The 18,700-nt window shown below is 49.4% G+C and overlaps 1 protein-coding gene across 2 annotated transcripts in view; it reads left to right on the forward strand.

Moving 5' to 3' along the window:
* Nucleotides 1–18,700, forward strand: part of EFCAB6 (EF-hand calcium binding domain 6) — a 178,179-nt gene that overhangs the window by 102,917 nt on the left and 56,562 nt on the right. For both annotated transcript variants that reach the window (XM_084749763.1, XM_084749764.1), the window contains exons 14-18: nt 2,219–2,278; nt 2,385–2,545; nt 3,278–3,448; nt 5,240–5,387; nt 16,318–16,432. In XM_084749763.1, coding sequence (XP_084605889.1) covers nt 2,219–2,278; nt 2,385–2,545; nt 3,278–3,448; nt 5,240–5,387; nt 16,318–16,432 — 655 coding nt within the window. The remainder of the gene's footprint in view (nt 1–2,218; nt 2,279–2,384; nt 2,546–3,277; nt 3,449–5,239; nt 5,388–16,317; nt 16,433–18,700) is intronic.

The following is an 18,700-nucleotide window of genomic DNA, read 5'->3' on the forward strand; positions in this document are numbered from 1 at the left end:
GGGTTACATAGTGAAATGAGATGCTCTCAAAAAAATAAAAAATAAAGCCAGCACAGTGGCACATGCCTATAATCCCAGTACCCTGGGGGGGGGGGGGGCAGGCGAATCTCTGTGAGTTCGAGGCCAGCCTGGTCTACAAAGCAAGTGCAGGACAGCCAAGGCTACCTAGAGAAACCATGTCTCAAAAAAAAAAAAGATAAAATAAAATAAAAATAAAATGACTACAACAGAAATGTATTCAGGAAGAGGTCCCATGCCCTGAGTTGACACAGTTTCAGGGGTAACTGCTCATACCAGTAGCTTTCAGTCATTGATGCTTTTGACTGAAAAAAAAAAAAACCAAGCTGTTTTATTATAAGTGGCTCTCAGCAGCCATTAGCCTTGGCAATCTCTAAGAACATTTAAAAAATCAAGTTACCTGCATCATGGCCTTGTCAGAATGTTGGGCTGTTTACCTTCACTGTGGAGAAATTGCTGCACTGAGTGTAGATCATCACTTATATGTTAATGTTTCTGTGAGTACTAGAAGTGAAGTACTAAGTCAAGTGTATAGGTATGTCCATGGCTTTACACACACACACACACACACACACACACACACACACACACACACACACGCACACACATGCGCACGCACACACATACACACACATACCACTTTTCTTTAAACATGAAAACTATAGAAAATGACAGAGGGGTTTATAGTCCCACAAGTAAGACATTGGTTGTGCCCATATCTGGCCATATGGGTCTGGAGGGATCAGACCCGTGTGCCCACGAAGTACCTCAAAATTGGCTTTGACTCAGTTTACCACTGGGGCTTGGAGGCTGTCTAGAGTGAGAGCTTGAGCCAGTGTTCAGCTCATGCCTGCCACCTCCACGAGCAGGGGCAGAGAGTACTTCTCCTGAAGACACACGCCTTGTACAACAAGATTTGTGACTGCCGCAGCCTATGGTGTTGCTGTGGAAACTCTGGTGTAGAGTTTTCAGGGACTTTCATGACCCCTGTGTAGGACAGACCCTGCCGTACCCAGTGCTATGGTGCTCGGGACTTTTTACCTCTCAGCTTCACAGCAGCTGTGCATGTCTTCAAACCAAAGCAAACTAAGGCATGTAAGTAGTCTCTCCACGCAGCAAGGGACACGGTCTCTGCTTGATGTAACCTGAGCTGTGACATATGTACACATGCACTCAAACATATCATGTGTATGTGCACACACTCAAACCTGTTATATGTATGTGCATATACACTCAAACCTGTCATGTGTGTGTGCACACACTCAAACCTGTATATATATATGTGTGTGTGTGTGTGTGTGTGTGTGCGCGCGCACATGCACTCAAACCTGCCATATAAGTGTACACACACATACACTCAAACCTTCAATGTGTGTACACACACTCAAATCTGTCATTATGTGTGCATGCTCATTCAAACCTGCCATATATGTGCACACATCTGTCATACGTATGTGCACACACTCAAATACGCCATATATATTTGCACACTTGTGTCATGTGCATGTGTGTGTGTGTGCATGCACTCAAATCTGTCATATAGTTGTGCACACACTCATACCTGCCATATATATGTGTATACACAATCAGACCTGTTATATGTGCACATTCTTAAACCTCTTATACACATACGCAAGCCTGATATATATATATATATGTAAACAAACCTCTCAATGTGAACACTTTTAAACCTGTCATTATATATGTACATACATTTAAACATGTCATATTACAAATGTACACACTCTCAAATCTGTAAGATATATGTGCACATACACTAAATCCTGCCATATGTATAAACACACACTCTTCCAACCTATGATGTGTATATAGACACTCTTTCTTTTATCACAAGCAGTTACATTGGCGTATAAATGATGCTTTTGTAAGTGTACATGTCTACCATATGCATTTTGATGGGTTTGAATATATGTTTTTATGTACTGTACCTGACTTTACCTACAAATAACTTTACATTAATGGCTTTCCAGTCTCTCATCACTCACTGAGCCATCACTGCCACCCAACACAGGGAGGTTCACTACCTAACTGTAAAGGATGCTACACACTCTCCCCTGTTAGTATCTTGGCATCCAAACCTGAACCAGTCAGGCAGAGCCAGATCTCAAGTCTGAGCTTAATGATTCCTGCTGCCCCTCAGGAAGGACTTTCACTGATATCCTTTCTCTCGTGCACTTAGGTAAGAAAAATGTTCCCCTTTACAGACACCAAGACATCTCTGCCTATGGCTTGGGATTCGGTAAGTAACATTCGCCCTCTGTTTGTGGATGTCATCCCTATGTGCTTAGGGCACCTGGACACTGGCTTCCAATACAATAACTGTATCTCTTTCTTGCCTGGGTTAGGTAGAAGACGTGGTGTATGATGCCATCACCAGGAACCTCCAAGGCTTTTACGATGCGCTGCAGTCATATGACCTTGGGGAGACAGGGACCATAACGAAAAATAACTTCAAGAAGGTGTTACACATGTTCTGCCCGTATCTAACCAATGAGCACTTATTAAAGTAAGTTCACGGGGCCCTTCTGTTCCTGCTTCTCCCCAGCATGCTCCGAGACACTCGCGGATAACCGATAACGCACACTATCTGCCGAGTCCTCACTAAGCAGTGGTCTGAGAATTTACCACGTGTAATTTAGTCACCACACCATGTACAGAAGATGGATGTAAAGAAGCTGAGTATCCACTGTGAGGCCCCAATGAGTGTGTGTCATGGGAGGGGCACGGGTCCCACCTGTGGCTCTGGGATCACTAGCTATTTGCTATGGCATTTTAAAAAAAAGATCTATTTTTAAGGGTACGTGTATGTGTGTGTGTGTGTGTGTGTGTGTGTGTCTGTGTGTGTGTGTGTGTGTCTGTGTGTGTGTGTGTCTGTGTGAGTGTGTGTCTGTATCTGTGTATACACATGCATGTGTGCCTGTAGAGGTCACACATTCTCCTGGACACTTGAGATTGAGCTTTTTAAATTTTTAGCCTTGGGCTGGAGAGGTGGCTCAGAGGGTAAGGGCATGCACTACTCTCACAGAAGGCCCACGTTCAGTTCCCAGCACCCACATCAGACTGCTCACAACCACACAGAACTCCAGCTCCAGGAGCTCCAATGCCTCTGGCCTCAGCGGGCACCTACACTTAGGTGCACAGCCTTATACACAGACAACACCTGCCAACATGCATTTGTTTTTAATTTCTTAATTTTAGCCCTTTAATGGACGCATTCTGATCATTGTTTCTACTTTAGACTCTCCACTAAGTTCCAAGACACAGCCTCAGGAAGGATCCTGTACAGGAGATTTCTGTCGTCCCTCTGTCCCAGTGTCCCACTGCCCACCTCCCAGCTCTTTCTTCCAAAGGATCAGCCAAGTGCGCAATTTCAAAATGAGGAGCAGGACCAGCTAGATCTTTCTGGGAGGTAAAATACGAGCAAATGTGAAAAAAGAAAAAAGTGGAAAAAAAATGCCTCTCTGGAATAGACACTCAGGGTACATGTGGCTGCTTCTGGATCTTCAGAATTGTGACCAATTAAGAAAGGACAGTTTGGTCTGGAGAGATGGCTCAGTGGTTAAGAGCATTGTCTTTTCTTCTAGAGGTCCTGAGTTCAATTTCCAGCAATCACACGGTGGCTCACAACCATCTAGAATATGATCTGATGCCCTCTTCTAGCACGCAGGTGTACATGCAAATAGAGCACTCATATACATAAAATAAATGAAATAAAATCTTTTAAAAAAAAGAAAAAGAAAAAGAAAAAGAAAGGACAGTTATCTAGGTGTGTGTAGTCAGAGCAAGCAGAGCTCTTGCCAATAACCAAAGCCAATTGCTAACTTAGAAATGAAAGCAGGATAGTCCCAGAGCTGGGGGACTTGCCGAGGTCGTCCTAGTGTTAACAATCTAGGACTCTCGCCTCCCCCTTCCCCCATGTGCACCCACATCTCCTCTCTCACAGAAGTTAGTTTCTTCACCACAGCTTAACATTTAGTGTAAAACACACCCATTAACGCAGCTACCACTTCCTTATATGAATGGCGGGGCTGTTAAACCGATAGCCAGATTGAACTGTCTGAACTGTCAACCCAAACACACTTGCTCGGTGAGCTGTAAAAAAAAGACCAGGCTGATGGATAGTCTGGCTTCGCTTCCTTTGAAAACTACTGGTTCAGTCTAAGGAAAAGATGTCGCTGTAACTGCTTGTTCATAGCCTGTCATGAGCCTGCAGGAGCAGGGACACCCAAGAGGAACCATCTTGTCATTTCTCATTTTCAGTGTCTTTTAAGAGAAATGGGGCAGGGGTGTATTTTAAGAGAAAGCTTAAACATCTGGCAACATGTCTCCCTGTAGCCAGGAGACAGAATAATGGCAGTTTATCTGCTCACGAGGCAGGCTTTCCGGGACGGAAGACTGGAACTCCGCTCTTCACGGCTGTCCCACGGCAGTCTCGCTCTGGAGCACCAGGACAGGATTATCTTGCAAGCGCATGCCCTCTCAAAATGCACTTTGTGAATTAAGTTGATTGTATGAAGCACCTCAGGATGACCATGGCTTCTCTGATCTACTGTGGATGGCCCATGCCTTCACCTAGTTACCACAAAATGCTTTGCCTAGCCTGAAGCCTCCCTATAGACCCTGACTTTGTTTCCCTGGTGTATAAACGCATTTTGTTTTCAGTGGTATGTGAGGTCCATTGTGGTGGTGGCGCCAAGGCTGCAGGAACGTGGTGCAGCTGGTCACATTGCATCCATAGAGAAAGATGAATGCTGGTGTTCGCTCACTCTCTCCTCTTTATGTGGTGCAGGACACAGTGCCGCCACTTTTAGTGTGGTTCTTCGCATCTCGTTTAGCCAACACAATCCTCTCGGACATGCCGAGGACAGTCCTTCCCAGGTGTTCCTGGTGGCTTGTCTCTAGGTGCTCCCAAGTCCTGTCTAGCGGGGACACTAACCATCGCATGAGCCCAGCCTCATGCTATTTTCATCCAGCTACAAGCTGGGGGTCTTAGTGTGAAAACAGTACTGCTCCTCCTCGGTGGCCTGTCACCATGCACGGGTGGGTGGCAGACCCGCTCCACAGGCACGGTGCTGCCAAACTGCAGTCCTGGCTCCTGCAGCCGCCAAACACAGGAAGGAAGCCTCACTCTCTGAGCGTGGGTCTCCTTAGGATGGCGTTGTCAGCTGGCGGGGATCTCAGTGTCCATTTGTCATTTCAGAACCCAGCCCATAAAGGACATGACGAAGGAAGAAGTCATTGACAGACTCAAGCACTGTATCCAGCAGCAGGACCCAGTGTTCAGAAAGCAGTTTCTGTATATCAGCAAGGAGCCTGATGCAAAGATCGGCCTGGAGGACTTCCGGAAGGTAGGACCCGCCCCCCTGCTCCTCCCTGCCCCGCCCCCGCCCCTGAGGCTTTTGCCTGCCTGGGCCCCTGCTCCATCCCATTGGCACACATACTTTGTTCACTGTTACTGCGCATTCATTTCAAAGTGGGAAGGGGGTTGGTGGGAAGTAGAAGAATTTACAGGCGGTGCCACCAAAAGACCGGTTTGTTTAATGTAGTTCGAATTGAGCATCACAGGCTGGGCACCCGGGGCTGGCTGCAGGGCGCAGACTCTACTGCACAGGTGTGGCTTGTTGCTCGAAGGAGCCACTCCGTTTTCAGGTGTCAATCAACGTGTCCAGAGGATTCTCAGGGCCCCAAATCATCTGCTTTGACAAATTTCCTAACAAGAATATTTGCAGTATGGCCATGGCTTGGTTTGGGTATTTAAACATTCCAAACAACTTTTCTTGCTGCACTGTTGGGCTGGTCGCATGTACCTGGTTCAGGGCACCGTGAGGTGGGCATCCAGAGCTGTCTGGGGCCCTGCATGGCAGTAATGGGTCCTTATGCTGTGATAACAAATCTGTGCTTTGTTTCTCTAAGGGGGGAAACCAGTGGCATTGAAATCTGAAAGGCTAGAGTGCTTTTGAAACCAGCAGGTTTGTGCCAGAAAAGCTTCAGCTTGAAGGGCCCTGCACAGGCTTTAGGAGTTAATTTACACGTTTGCTTAAGACTCCTACAATGAGCACTACTCCACCAAGAGCGCTTCGGCTGCTGCTCAAGAAGGCATCTTAATGCATGTGCTGCAGCAGCGTCCACGTGGACAGGCCAGAAAGCCATTGGAATCAGTTTCTAAGAAGACAATACTCACTCAGGTGCCCACCATTTGCCTGGTGTCTACCTCCAGGCCAGGCATCATAATGAGCTCCTGGCATGTGCTACACTGGAGACACATGTGGTGGCATTTCAATAGTGTCTCAGAGCAGAGGAGGGTGGGGAAGTGAAGGGGGTCGGATAGCTATGGAAACGGTCCCTGCCTCTCTCCTCACAAAACGAAACAAACAAAAGATGCCTAGTGGTTAGGGTGATAGCTCTGTCAATAATATGCTCATCCACAAAAGCATGAAGACCCGGGGTCCATCCCCAGCACCCATGTAACAAGCCTGGTGTGATGTAGTCCCAGCACTGGGAAGATGGAAAAACACGAGTCCCTGGGGCTCTCTGGCCAGCCAGTCTAGCCTAATTGCCAAGTACAAGTTCCAGACCTTACTTTTAACAAAGTAAAACAACAACAAAAGTAAGGTAGTTGATACTTGTGGTGGTGTGTGGCCTTTATATGCACATGAACTCCACCCCTCTGGCATGTATCCCTCCCCTACACACACACACACACACACACACACACACACACAGAGAGAGAGAGAGAGAGAGAGAGAGAGAGACAGACAGACAGACAGACAGACAGACAGACAGACAGACAGACACCCCAAAGGTGTCCAGGGCCTGATACTTAAGCATAAGGGTTGTGGGGTTGAGGCTTGGGGATGCGCAGAGTCAAGCCATGTTCAGCTATTAGGGGTAGGAGAAAGGAAAGGTTCAGAAGGCTCCAGAGACCCAGCTAAGGGACCACGTGGCCAGTATGGTGGATAATCTTGGTTGTCCACTTGACACATCTGGGAAGAAGGCGTCTCACTTGAGGATCACTTCCGTCAGACTGCCCTGTGTCATGTTTGGGGGGGCACTGTTTTGACTGCTAATATAAAAGGGTCTAGCCCATTGTGAGTAGTTTTGTCCCTGGCCGCTATGACCAAGGCAGCTGGCTGAGAGCCTGGGAGCAAGCCAGTAAGCAGCATTCCTCCATGGTGTCTGCTTCAAGCTCCTCCCTTGAGTTTCTGCCATGGCTTCCCTGGATGATGGACTGTGACCTGTGAGCCAAATAAACCCTTTCCTCCCCAAGCTGCTTTTGGGTTGCAGTGTTTTTATATGGAAACAGAGAAGTTGACTAGGCCAGCTGTAAGCAGTCACCAAGGACTGCTGAGAGCTGCTCGGCAGAGTGCAAGTGGCTGTGGGAAGCTGACTGTAAAGGTTGCAAGGTAATTACGTGTCGGTTGCCTGACTCACACCTTGCCCCGGACTGTTGATGATACCCTATGTACTCAGCACCCATCGTCACCCCAACACCTAGCAGTCTAAAGCATTGTCCTCCACAGTACTGTGTCCCCCAGCTCAGTTCACAGACTCGTGGCACTGGTCCACCATGACCATTCAGAGAACAAAAGAAGTGGCAGGAGGCCATGGCAAAGCAAAGGCTTACCTTGCACTGCTGGCTGCAAAGGCTTGCCTGGTCCCTCACTGCCACCTGGGTGCTCTGTGCATCCTTAGCCACCAGCTTAGGGACAGGGTCTCCAGTCTTCAAGCTCTGTCTGCTCATGACAAGCCACAGGCTTCCTGGTGTACTTGCCCAGACCATGATTCTCCTGGCTTCCAGCCTTTCATGTTACCTGCCTCCCTTACTGCGCGTGAGCCACACACAGAGCCTTCCAGGATCTCAGTGCAGCATGATGCTAACATTCCAAGCCTCTATCAGGGACCGAGAGTTTGTTGTAGATGCTCAAGTCTAGAATCCTGTAGTCTGTATTGATGCTTTCTTCCTCCACTTCCAATCTTGTCATTAAGGTCTGTCGGCTTCCTTCAGTGGTGGTCCAGACTGATACGTCCCCCTACTACAGCATCTCTGTTCAGTACCATCTGTTACAGTGACCCCACCACTGGCCTACCTGAGCCCTGGCTCTACCATTGGTTCTTGGTAAAGCAGCCTGGCAGTCCTTCAGTGAGAGCCCTCAGAAGCCATCAACGGCTTCCCCTTTTTCTCAGATGTAGCACGGGCAGCCAGCATGACCTGGGAGGCCAGCATGCTCCAGCCACCGCCTCTTCCCTCCTCAGGTCTCCCCACTACTCCCCTAACTCACCGTGCTGCACACCAGCTCCCTCCCCCAGTTGCTCACTCCGGCCAACTCCTGCCTTTGTGCTGATTGTCTCCTGCCTGTCACACAGATCCTCTCCTGTCTGTACAGCTCTCCTCATACCCCCACTGCCTCTTTCCACCAAGTGGCCCTGCACCCTGTGGCCTCTTGTGACTCTACCTGCCCAACTCTTCTTCACCCTGTTCATCTCTCCCAGCCCTTCTGTCCCCTACATTGTCCCTTCAAGGTCTCTTCTTCCACTGTTGCTGGCTTTTCTTTCTTTTTTAGGATGCATGCTTCTGAGAAGGATGCCTGGACCTCCTGCACAGTGAGGCTTCCCCAGTGATTGGCAGGTAGCAGGGCCTTGGTGGAGTGAAAGGGTGTGGAGAATACCTGGACTCCCCAGGAGGCCCAGAAGGGCCAGCGTGCATGTGTGTGCATGTATGCATGCGTGTGTATGTGCGTGCTTGCGTGTGTGTGTGTGTGTGTGTGTGTGTGTGTGTAAATAGCTGTTGTAATGCAGTACTTAGGAAATCATGAGAAATGACAAAGGCTTCCATGTGCCACCTTAGACATGGTTTTTCCAATAGTTCTTGACTTGCTTGAGTCCATGACTACAGAACCAATGGGTACAGAGAATCTACTGTAGGTAAAGTTTGGGGCTAGGCCCGTTACTCCCTACAGAAGAAGTAAGCCTCTGCTATTGCGAGAAGAGACTATATGCCTCCACCGCCTTCCATGCCCCCTTAAAAGCACCTCCCCCAGGGCCCATGCTGTGCGTAGTCAACATTTACACTTTGAGGGGGAAGCAGCACCCTCAAATGGTTCAGCCCTTACACCTTGAGTCCCTCCTGGAGGCCAGGACACCTGACCTTGCTCAGTATGAGAGAAGTGAGATTAAGTGTTCCCTCTCCTTCCCAGCAGACAACAGGCCACCTTCTGGCTGACAGCCCCTCCCATCAGCACAGTCATGTGTGCTATTCCCTGGCTGGGGATGGGCCCACTCAAGATGTTCAGCACAGCCAGCAGTGCAGGGCCTGGAAAGGAGTAACAAGCTCAGTGACTACAACAGCAAAGCAGTGGTTAGACTTCTAAAGACAGCAAGTGGTGAATATTTTCCCTCCTGTGACTTTAAACTCCTCTAGGACACGCTGGACTCTGTTCTGTCAGTAAAACAGACTCTTTGAAGATCCTTCTTAGGCATCGTGGGCAGTTACATGCAGGAAAAAGTTCACGTGAAGGCAACAGTAAGAGGAACAAGATGTGCTCACTGTGAAAGGCACAGGGGTGTCAATGATGTGGATCAAGAGCTCTTTCTAGTGTCTTCACCCCATGATCCTGCTTAGGGATCCTGCCTTTGAGCACTACGGGAATGTCTTAGATGAAACACGGTGACCAAAGCAGCTTGGGGGGAGGAAAGGGTTTTTTGGCTTACATTTTCATCACTGTTCATCATCAAAGGAAGACAAGTCAGGAATTTAACCTGGAGACGGGAGCTGATGCAGAGGCCATAAAGGAGTCTTGCTTAGTGGCTTGCTCAGCCCTGCTCTTTTTGTAGAACCCAGGGCCACCAGCCCAGGGGTGGCACCACCCACAGTGAGATGGACCCTCCCCCATGAATCACTAATTAAGAAAATGCCCTACAGCCTCATGTTATGGAGGCATTTTTCTCAGTCAAGGCTCCCTCCTTTCAGATAACTCTAGCTTATATCAAGTTGACATCAAACTATCCAGCACAGCTGAGTTCTACCATTGTCAGACCAGATTCAGCATTCAGAGCAGAAGGTTCTCCTCACTGGGGGCTCAGGAAGTACCCAGGGGAGCAGCTGAAGCCTCCATGAGGGGGGGGGAGCTAGGAGGCTTAGAGCAGTGGTTATTCCCAAAAGCTTCCTGGAGCCTTAATGGAGCCACCAGCTTTGTTTGGGGTCCTTCGTCCCTCATTTTATTGGCCTAAGCCCCACAAAACCCTCAGAATCCTATGCTTATTTCTTTGTGTCCCAGCAACAACCTTGGCCAGAGAACAGCTGGATTCCCAGGGCAGGTCGCCATACCCAAACTGGTACAGTGGTGACAAAACTGACCACTGATTCTTATCTAGGGCCAGTCAGAAGGAGGCATAGTTTCCTAAGGGCACCGCTTGGGTTCCTAAGTTTTCAGAAGCTCTGTACCATCACCGATGTCTCATCTGCTCATTTCACACCTGTCCGGTGTCTGTGGGTTTGTTTGAAAGGTTCTTTTGTGTTCTGTTAATGTGGGGTGATTCACCGTGAGGATCCGTTCCTGGTTAAGATAGATTTCAGGTCGCTGAGATTTCTGCGTATCTATGTGATGCTGGATACAGAGTGAGGCTGCACAGTCTCAAGGCCATTCATTGACTTCTGGTTTCGTTTGGTGAGTGTTAGGCTAATGTCCCCCCCTTTTGACTTTCAAACTTACTGTGCACTTACAACAAGCCTCTTGTGGGCACATTTAACTCACTTTCCATAAAATGTAGTTTAGTGTCTTAGCCTTTTCTTTAACCCCGACATCGCATGGTCCCTTTTCTGCCTGTTCTGGCTTTTAGGGTTATTGGACAATGTCTAGTGTTCCCTCATTTCCCGTTACGAGCCGACACAGTTTCAGTCCTTTTATAAAGGCTGTGCTGCTTGCAGCGTACTGTTTGCACCTCCGTAGCAGTGCAAGGCTGTGAGCAAAACTCCCGGAAAGAAGCTGTGTCGGCAGAAACTGATGACATTGTTAGAATTTTGGTATGGTGGAGAGATTGGAATGTTGCAGGCCCAGAGGCTGGTTGCCTTATCTAGGCCAGTTCTACCAATCCAAATGCTAAGCGTGTCATCAGACAGCACCTTGAGCCCACAGAACAGCTTCCTATCTCATTGCACCTGCTTCTCTCATGTATGACCCCGCCTCTCTCATGTGTGATCCTGCCTCTCTCATGTGTGATCCCGCCTCTCTCGTATATGATCCCGCCTCTCTCATGTATGATCCCGCCTCTCTCATGTATGATCCCGCCTCTCTCATGTATGATTCTGCCTTTCTCGTGTATGATCCCGCCTCTCTCGTGTATGATCCCACCTCTCTCATGTATGATCCTGCCTCTCTCATGTATGATTCCACCAGTGGATTTTAAAGTTGCCTTGATTTGTGACTTTCTTTCTTCTGCAAAATTATAAAAACTTCATGAAGCTGCTTCTGCATAGGAGCATGCAGTTTGGGGTAATCTGTGTTTCTGGGCCATGGTCACTCAAAATGGCTCCAGAATAAATTATTTCTTATTCCCTTTAAGATGAGAGCTGTGGTTTTTTTGTGGCAGTACTTTTACCATCTCTTTCGATTTTACATACAATCTAAAATCCCTCCCCCTCCCTCTCCTCCTCCTCCTTCTCCTCCCCCTCCCCCCTCCTCCGCTTCTTCCTCCATCTTCTCCAACTCTTCCTCTTTGCTTGAACCTGGACTCACATTCTTCATTCTGCCTAAAGCTCTCCCTTGTACGTCATTTAGTGAGTGTGCACTGCTAACTCACTGAGTTTCTAGTAGTCTAGAGTTCCTTAGCTTTCTATTTAAGGTTCTTTCTCCAGACTGCATTCAAGACAACACACCAAACTTAGTTACCTGTTCCCAGAGGCCCCTCTGAGCTGTGACAATTTCCCAGATTTTCCTTGTTTTGTTATTATTACTTCCATTGTTTCTGAGGAGGATGACCAATTTTTGTTCCTGATCAGGATTAATTTTAGTTCGTGTGTGTGTGTGTGTGTGTGTGTGTGTGTGTGTGCGCGCGCGCGCTCTCATGCTGTGTGCATGGACGTGCAAGTGCTAAACAATCTAGTTTTGGTGGAAGGCTTACATTCATGGGTTTAAGAAACTCAGAAAATTCAAAGTAGACTAAATAGACGCTCAAAGACAAGGCGCTCAAGGAAACCCAAATCAGAGAGCAGTGTGGGCCATGCTCTGAGCAGCCACCCAACTCTCAGCGGAAATGGCTAAGCTGGAGGACAGTGGGACACAACACACTGGTGGTGAGGTGGGCACAAAGTCAGAGCCACATCAGCTTGGAACTCTGTGTCCAAAAGTCTCCCTTTTGGGATAGAGACAAATGGATGTCTTCAGATTAAACAAGGCAAAACAGAAGGAAGACACGCACCTAAGGTAGCTCACTGTGAGCCTGTCTTCAGTACCAGGCATGCTGCAGAAAGTTCCCTAGCTCAAGGAATGAGGTGCTGGGTGGATACAGATGCTCCCTATGAAGGGACAAAGAAGTGTCAACAGGAGATGCCAGCCGGTTAAAGCATTTGCTGCCTCAGCGGTTAAAGGCCTTGCCTGCAGGTGTGAGGACTGTCATTCACATCCCCCAAATGCCACCTGAATTAAGAGTGAGCATGACCACCTGTAATTTCTGCCTTGGAAGGCAGAAACATGGATCCTCAAAGGGAGCAGCTGGCAAAACTGGCTATATTAGTGAGCTCTGAGTTTGAATAAGAGATTCTGCCTCAAAGCAGACGAATTGAGGATAATTCCCAATAACAGCCTCACACACGTGTGCCCACATGCATGCATACAGCACATAGAAATTTATCAGCCCCACACACATATGCCCACCACACATGGCACATGGAAATAGAGCGCAGATGGCTAAATGTAAAAGGCTCCACTTAATATTTTAAAATGCACAGGAGTGTTGGAGGCTAAAAACTATAGCCTTGCCTTGGAGAGTTTGTCTTCTATGTAAATATAAAACAAGTGATAGCACAGCAGGAAGTTCAGCAGGGGCCCCAGTGGCTTCCAGGTTTCGGCCTTATGTGTGGAGTGATGTAGCATTGCTCTAGATGGACCATGTAGTGTTGTAGCCTCAAGAGAAGACACCAAAAACATGGCACACAGGTGCAACAACTATGTCACATATACAGATGTGACCATTCTGTCCCAAGCAGAAAGGCCTGGGTCCCCTCAGCCACCATCATTGGGTACCTGCCACTTAAAGCACCAAAAACCACACACCAATTCAATAAGTTATCATGGCCTCAAGGAAGGATCTCTCTGCATGAAATCTGTCCCAGGCAGGGTCCACAGAGTTGACCATTTGGAGCATTAAAAAAAAAAAATGTAAGAGCCAGTGCTGGCAAGATAGCTCAGTGGGTAGAGCACTGGCCTTGCAATCATTAGACCTGAATTTGATTCCTAGAACCATGTGAAAAAAGAAAATCATGATGGTACACTCTTGGAATCCCAGTGTTGGGGAGGTAGAGACAGGTAGATCCTAGTCCACCCTACTTAGCGAGCAAAACCAAAAACTTGTACACACACACACACACACACACACACACACACACACACACACACACCTCATGGACATACATATATACATGTACACACATACAAATGCACACATATATACACACACACACACAACCAAGGAAAGAGTAAAGGAAGGGATGTGACACTAGTTTGTCACTCTTCAATGGACTTTCAGGAGAGTGTCTCCTAGAAAAGACAGGATCCTGGTGGATAAAAGGTTTTCAATCTATTCCAAGGCCGTGGTTGAGCCCAGCTGCCTGCGAGCTGCTGGCAAGTGTTGAGGATTAAGTCTTCCGAATTGGCTGCTGTGTTCACTGCAGATGAGAGGGCCTCAGCAGCCTTGGGGAAGCTCAGTGCTCCTGAGAAGCTTGCCAGCAAGGCCATGCACGCTCCCTGGCACTCTGCGCCCCTGGGGAACTGCACACCCAGCCCACTGGACAAGCTGTGTAAGGCTCCCGTGTCTCCCCGATGCTTCACAACCCTCCAGGCTGGGAAACATTTGCCTGCAGACATTTTCTCCCTCTGCACTGCATATGTTTTTGTGCAAGGCCTAAGCAGAAGGACTTTGCAATGAATAATTCATGTGTGGTTGTTTTCAAAATACGAAGTTATTTTTCAAAGTGAGTAACCCATCTATTCATTCCTGAGACCCGTTGCCTCTGGGTGTCTCTGTGTGGGCCGCAGCTTTCTATCTAAGCACTCATTGTACCCCATGCTGTGACAGGAACCTCCACAGAGCTGGGCCTGGGAACACAGGCAGTGAATAGTACAGATGGCAGGGGATTCCCAAAGGATGGCCTTGGAATACGGCACCTCTCCTCAGTCATGGCACAACCCCTGTAGCTCCTAGTCCCACAGCCAACACACTATGGCCTGTTCATTACACACAGCACACACACACAGACACACACGTGTGTGCACATACACACACAGACAAACACACACAGACACACACACACACAGACACACACAGAGACACACACACACAGACATACACACACACAGACACACACACAGACACACACAGACAGACACACACACACACACACACACACACACATAGCCAAGGCCAGGCCTCACCAACCAGGAAGGCTATATCAGCCATCCTGCCACTGTTCATCTACAGCTCCCTACATCCTCTTCCTGCACACAGGAAAGGACGGGTGACAGCCAAACAGTGGCTCCTGTCCTTGGAGCCAAAACCAGATTGTTCAAGAGGTTCCAAGTCTGAAGCCAAATCAGGAGGCAGTGCCTGAAAGCCCTACACTGTGCCCAGTCAGGAAGGGAGGAGAAACTGCTTTCTGAAACCTCCGGGGAAGATTCAGACATGAGAAAGGGCCCCTTCACAGCCCCTTTGTGGCCTTCTGCATGTGGCCGTTTGGTGGGGTCTCAAGGTATTTATTTGCCAAGACTCTGGTTAGCCTGCCCTACATTGCAGGCTGGGATTTAATGTGAGGACCAGGGTTTCACAGTGGGTGGTTCCCTCTTTCTCTGTGTGTCCACTTCTAACTCCCCATCCTTTCTCCTGCCTGGTGTCCTTACCCCAACGGTATGAGGTGGCTTGTGATCAGAACCAGGTTTGAGACCCAGCCCTGCCACTCCCAGGTCAAGTGACCAGGGCAAGTCAGTAGCCTCTGTTTCCAGATCTTTGTACCAGGGTTCTGAGAGGCTCTTTCTCTGAGCTTCTGATCGGATTACATGAGATGTACTGGGTGCTGTCGAGAGCTCAGCACAGTGCAGGGGATGCAGTCAGAGTGCAGTCAGAGAGCAGTGTCACACTGTGACGGTGATGAAATGGGGCCCAGCCCTGTCTTCTGCCTATCCCCCAGGCTTGACCATTGGCCCTCTGCTCTGGGCTTAGTGCAACACTAGAACCATCTGACTGTGTCAACTCAGGTCCATCGCTTCCCCTGAGAAAAGGAGGACACCAGTGCCAGGCTCCTGAGCTACTTCTTTTCATTGGCAAGGCTTCATCCAAGCTAAGGAAGCAATGGAAGCAGGCTTGGTGGGCCACATAGGCACGTTCAGATGAAGTGTGTGTTCCCCAGAGCCTGGGCATCATAAGCCAGCATCTACGACAGTACCCGCCTTCTCTTGATGCCCACGCCAGCTGCTCCTGAAAGAGCAAGGTGCACAAGAACAGAGCTGGCTGCTGAAGATGCCCATGGCATCTGGCCTATGAACTCTTTCCCTGTACTGACCAGGGAAAGGTACCATGGAGAGGGTAGTACAGATTGTGGTGTCCAGCTGGTGCCCCTGAATCTTCCTGGGAGTGCCACTGTCCCCTCCATGACCCCCATGGGCCCTCCTGGTAATGAGTTTCAATAAAGTTTATACCCAGATTGAGGGACTTTTTATTTTGCCTTTGACTCCTGGAAAATATGTGAATAAAAAGCTACCTTATGAGACTCAGAAGCCACTTGAGAGATAAGAGAGAGCTGGGCACCTTGCCTGGCAGGGCCTTGGCTGAGCTGGCTGTGTCTGAGTGCCATACCACCTGTGCCCTTTGTTTACTCACAAGCCCCCCCCCTCCACAAGCCTGTGCCTCTGTCAAGGGACACAGGAGGCTGGCCCCACCCTCTGCAGCCATGGGCGGGGTGGGGAGGGCAGACAAGTAATAATGACTGCTGACCTGACGCCTGGGGAGGAGCTGTGGACTGTCGGACAGACACTCCACAGCCTCTCCCCACCCCTTGCCCTCCTCCCTGCTTAGGTCCTGGAGGAAAGCGGGATGCCTATGAATGACAACCAGTATGCAATGTTGGCCTCCAAGATCGGCTTCAAGAAGGGAGGCATGAGCTACCAGGACTTCACCACAGGATTCGAAGGTACCCAGCGGGCAGATGCTCATGTATCTTGGCTACAATGGGGCCTGATGGCACCACAGGTCTTTCCGGGCAGTGCCACCACTATACTCATGCGACCACAACCCCAGCTGAGAGGTAGAAGCCGGCTCTGCCTAATCGTATCTGTGTTTCAGCTTCTTCACCAAGTTGAACAGAACGTTGTGAGTGGACTACAGGCTTAGAGCACGGATGGTCCTCAGACCGCTTCCTCAGACCCACCTCATAGCCTTCGAGACTTTTCTTCCATAAAAGCTGGTTATCTGAGTGGTGGGGATGTAGCTCAGGGCTGGAGTTCTTGTTTGGCATCCGCCAGGCTGTGGGCTCAAGCCGGCAATGCTGGGGAACACACAGACATGCACATATACATACACACACAAAAACACATACACAGACACACACACTCACATTCACACATACTCACTCAAAAATGGTCATCTGTAATTAGCAATTATGTCCCACAGGCAAGTGCTGGTCCTCCCTCGTCAACGGGTGGGGACACAGACATTCTAGATTTAGTGATATAGCCAAGACCACCAAGGCATGTCCTGCTCTATCCCTAATGGCCCTTTAAAAATCAGGGGGCATATTTTGTGTCATGAGGTAAGGCAGAGCTGTGACTCCCGCTCTTTGGCAGCTGAGAGCGAACAGTACAGTCTCTTATGAGAGCAGGGTCAGATGGACCTGTGGCCATTTTAAGATTCCAGAATTGTCACCTTCCCTCTGCCTCCAGTTCCCTGGCAAAGCTACCAAGTTCATGTAGGAAGTTACAGGAATACTCTTCGAATTGTTGCAAGAAGCCTGCAGGGTGTCTGGTCCGGCAACTCTAGTGTCCCTGGGCACAGGGCACTGGCTTTGGGGGATGACATCACTGCCTCTAAAGAGCCTGCCCCAGGCAGCACCCTTACTTATACACAGAGATGGGTCCTACCCCTGCGGGGGGGGGGGGGCAGCAGCGGCACTGGGCAGCAGGGTCAGCTTCTGTGACTTGACACCCCTGAAGGAAAGTGCAGGAAGGAGAGAACCCCTGAGGCATATCTGCTGGGCAGGTGCAGCCCTCTCTGGCCAGAGGGAATAGGTCACCTTCCTGAGGCCTGAGCGGGGAGAGTACAATCTCCATCCTTCTCTCCCCGCCCATCCTCTTCCCGCCCATTCTCGCCCTGGCCTGTCCCTGCCTCTCTAAGTAGCTGTCCTCTGTGAGGCCCCACGGAGCAAGATGCTTCGGGAAGGGAAAGTCATGTAGTCATGTTCCAGTGACCCTAGGTGTGTGTGTGTGTGTGTGTGTGTGTGTGTGTGTGTGTGTGTGTGTGTTCACTGTGGAGGGATTAGCTCAGATGATCTGCCAAGCAGTAGCCAGCCCCCACTTTGAGGTGGAAAAAAGTCAAGAAGCCCTAACCCTCCCCTATCACATCCCAAAGACCCCACATGTCACTGCAGCCATGTCCTGGAATGTGTAGTCTGGTGACCTCAACCTGCTGAGCAGGAGATGAGCAAGGAGGCTACAAATGGCTGTCAGAGGTCTAGCCGTGCAATCCCGGGTGCTGCCTTAGGCAGCCAGGCACCCTATGAGCCCCATTTCCAGCACACCATACACTGCCTTGCACTGAAAGAGGGAGTGGGAATCCAGTTCCTCAAGTAATTGGTAAGTTCTAACTCTGAGGCCCCGCCACCGAGTTCCTCTGTCATCCTTGTCCTCATGGGATAGGTAATGCAGTCAGCTGGAAATCTGGGTACTCACTCCCCAAGCAAGAGTCACTTGCTCACCGTATGCCAGCCTCGCTGCTACTAAGTGCCTATCTGTCCTCCCCCTCCCCCTCCACTCCCCACCTGCAGCCAGAATCCCCTGAAGTGCGAGGCTGTGAACTCTGGGATGTTCCCCTGGGCGTGATGTCATCAGTGATGCCCCATGGCAAGGGTCCATGGTGAGGAAAGCCTGCTCAATTAACGATCAGGGACAGAATTTCATATCCTTTCCAGAGAGCAAGGAAGAGGCAGAAATCTTCCTCTGGTTCGGGGAATCAGGAAGCAAATCTAGAAAGGACAGAAATACGGGACAGGTATACACACAGAGTGCCTGTGTCCCGTGTTATAGGAACCAGCAAAACAGTGCTGTGCTGCAACCATAGGACGAGAATGCTGGGATTGGGGGAGGGAAGCAAAGAGGGGGGTAGATGGGGGGCAGGAGGGGCGTGTCTCACTCAACCAGGTTTCAGAAGGGAAGGAACGGAGCTGAGGTAGGCGTGGGTGTGGCCG

The sequence above is a fragment of the Acomys minous genome (genome assembly GCF_964271855.1).
Source record: "Acomys minous genome assembly, chromosome: 12".
NCBI classification, from domain to species: Eukaryota; Metazoa; Chordata; class Mammalia; order Rodentia; family Muridae; genus Acomys; species Acomys minous.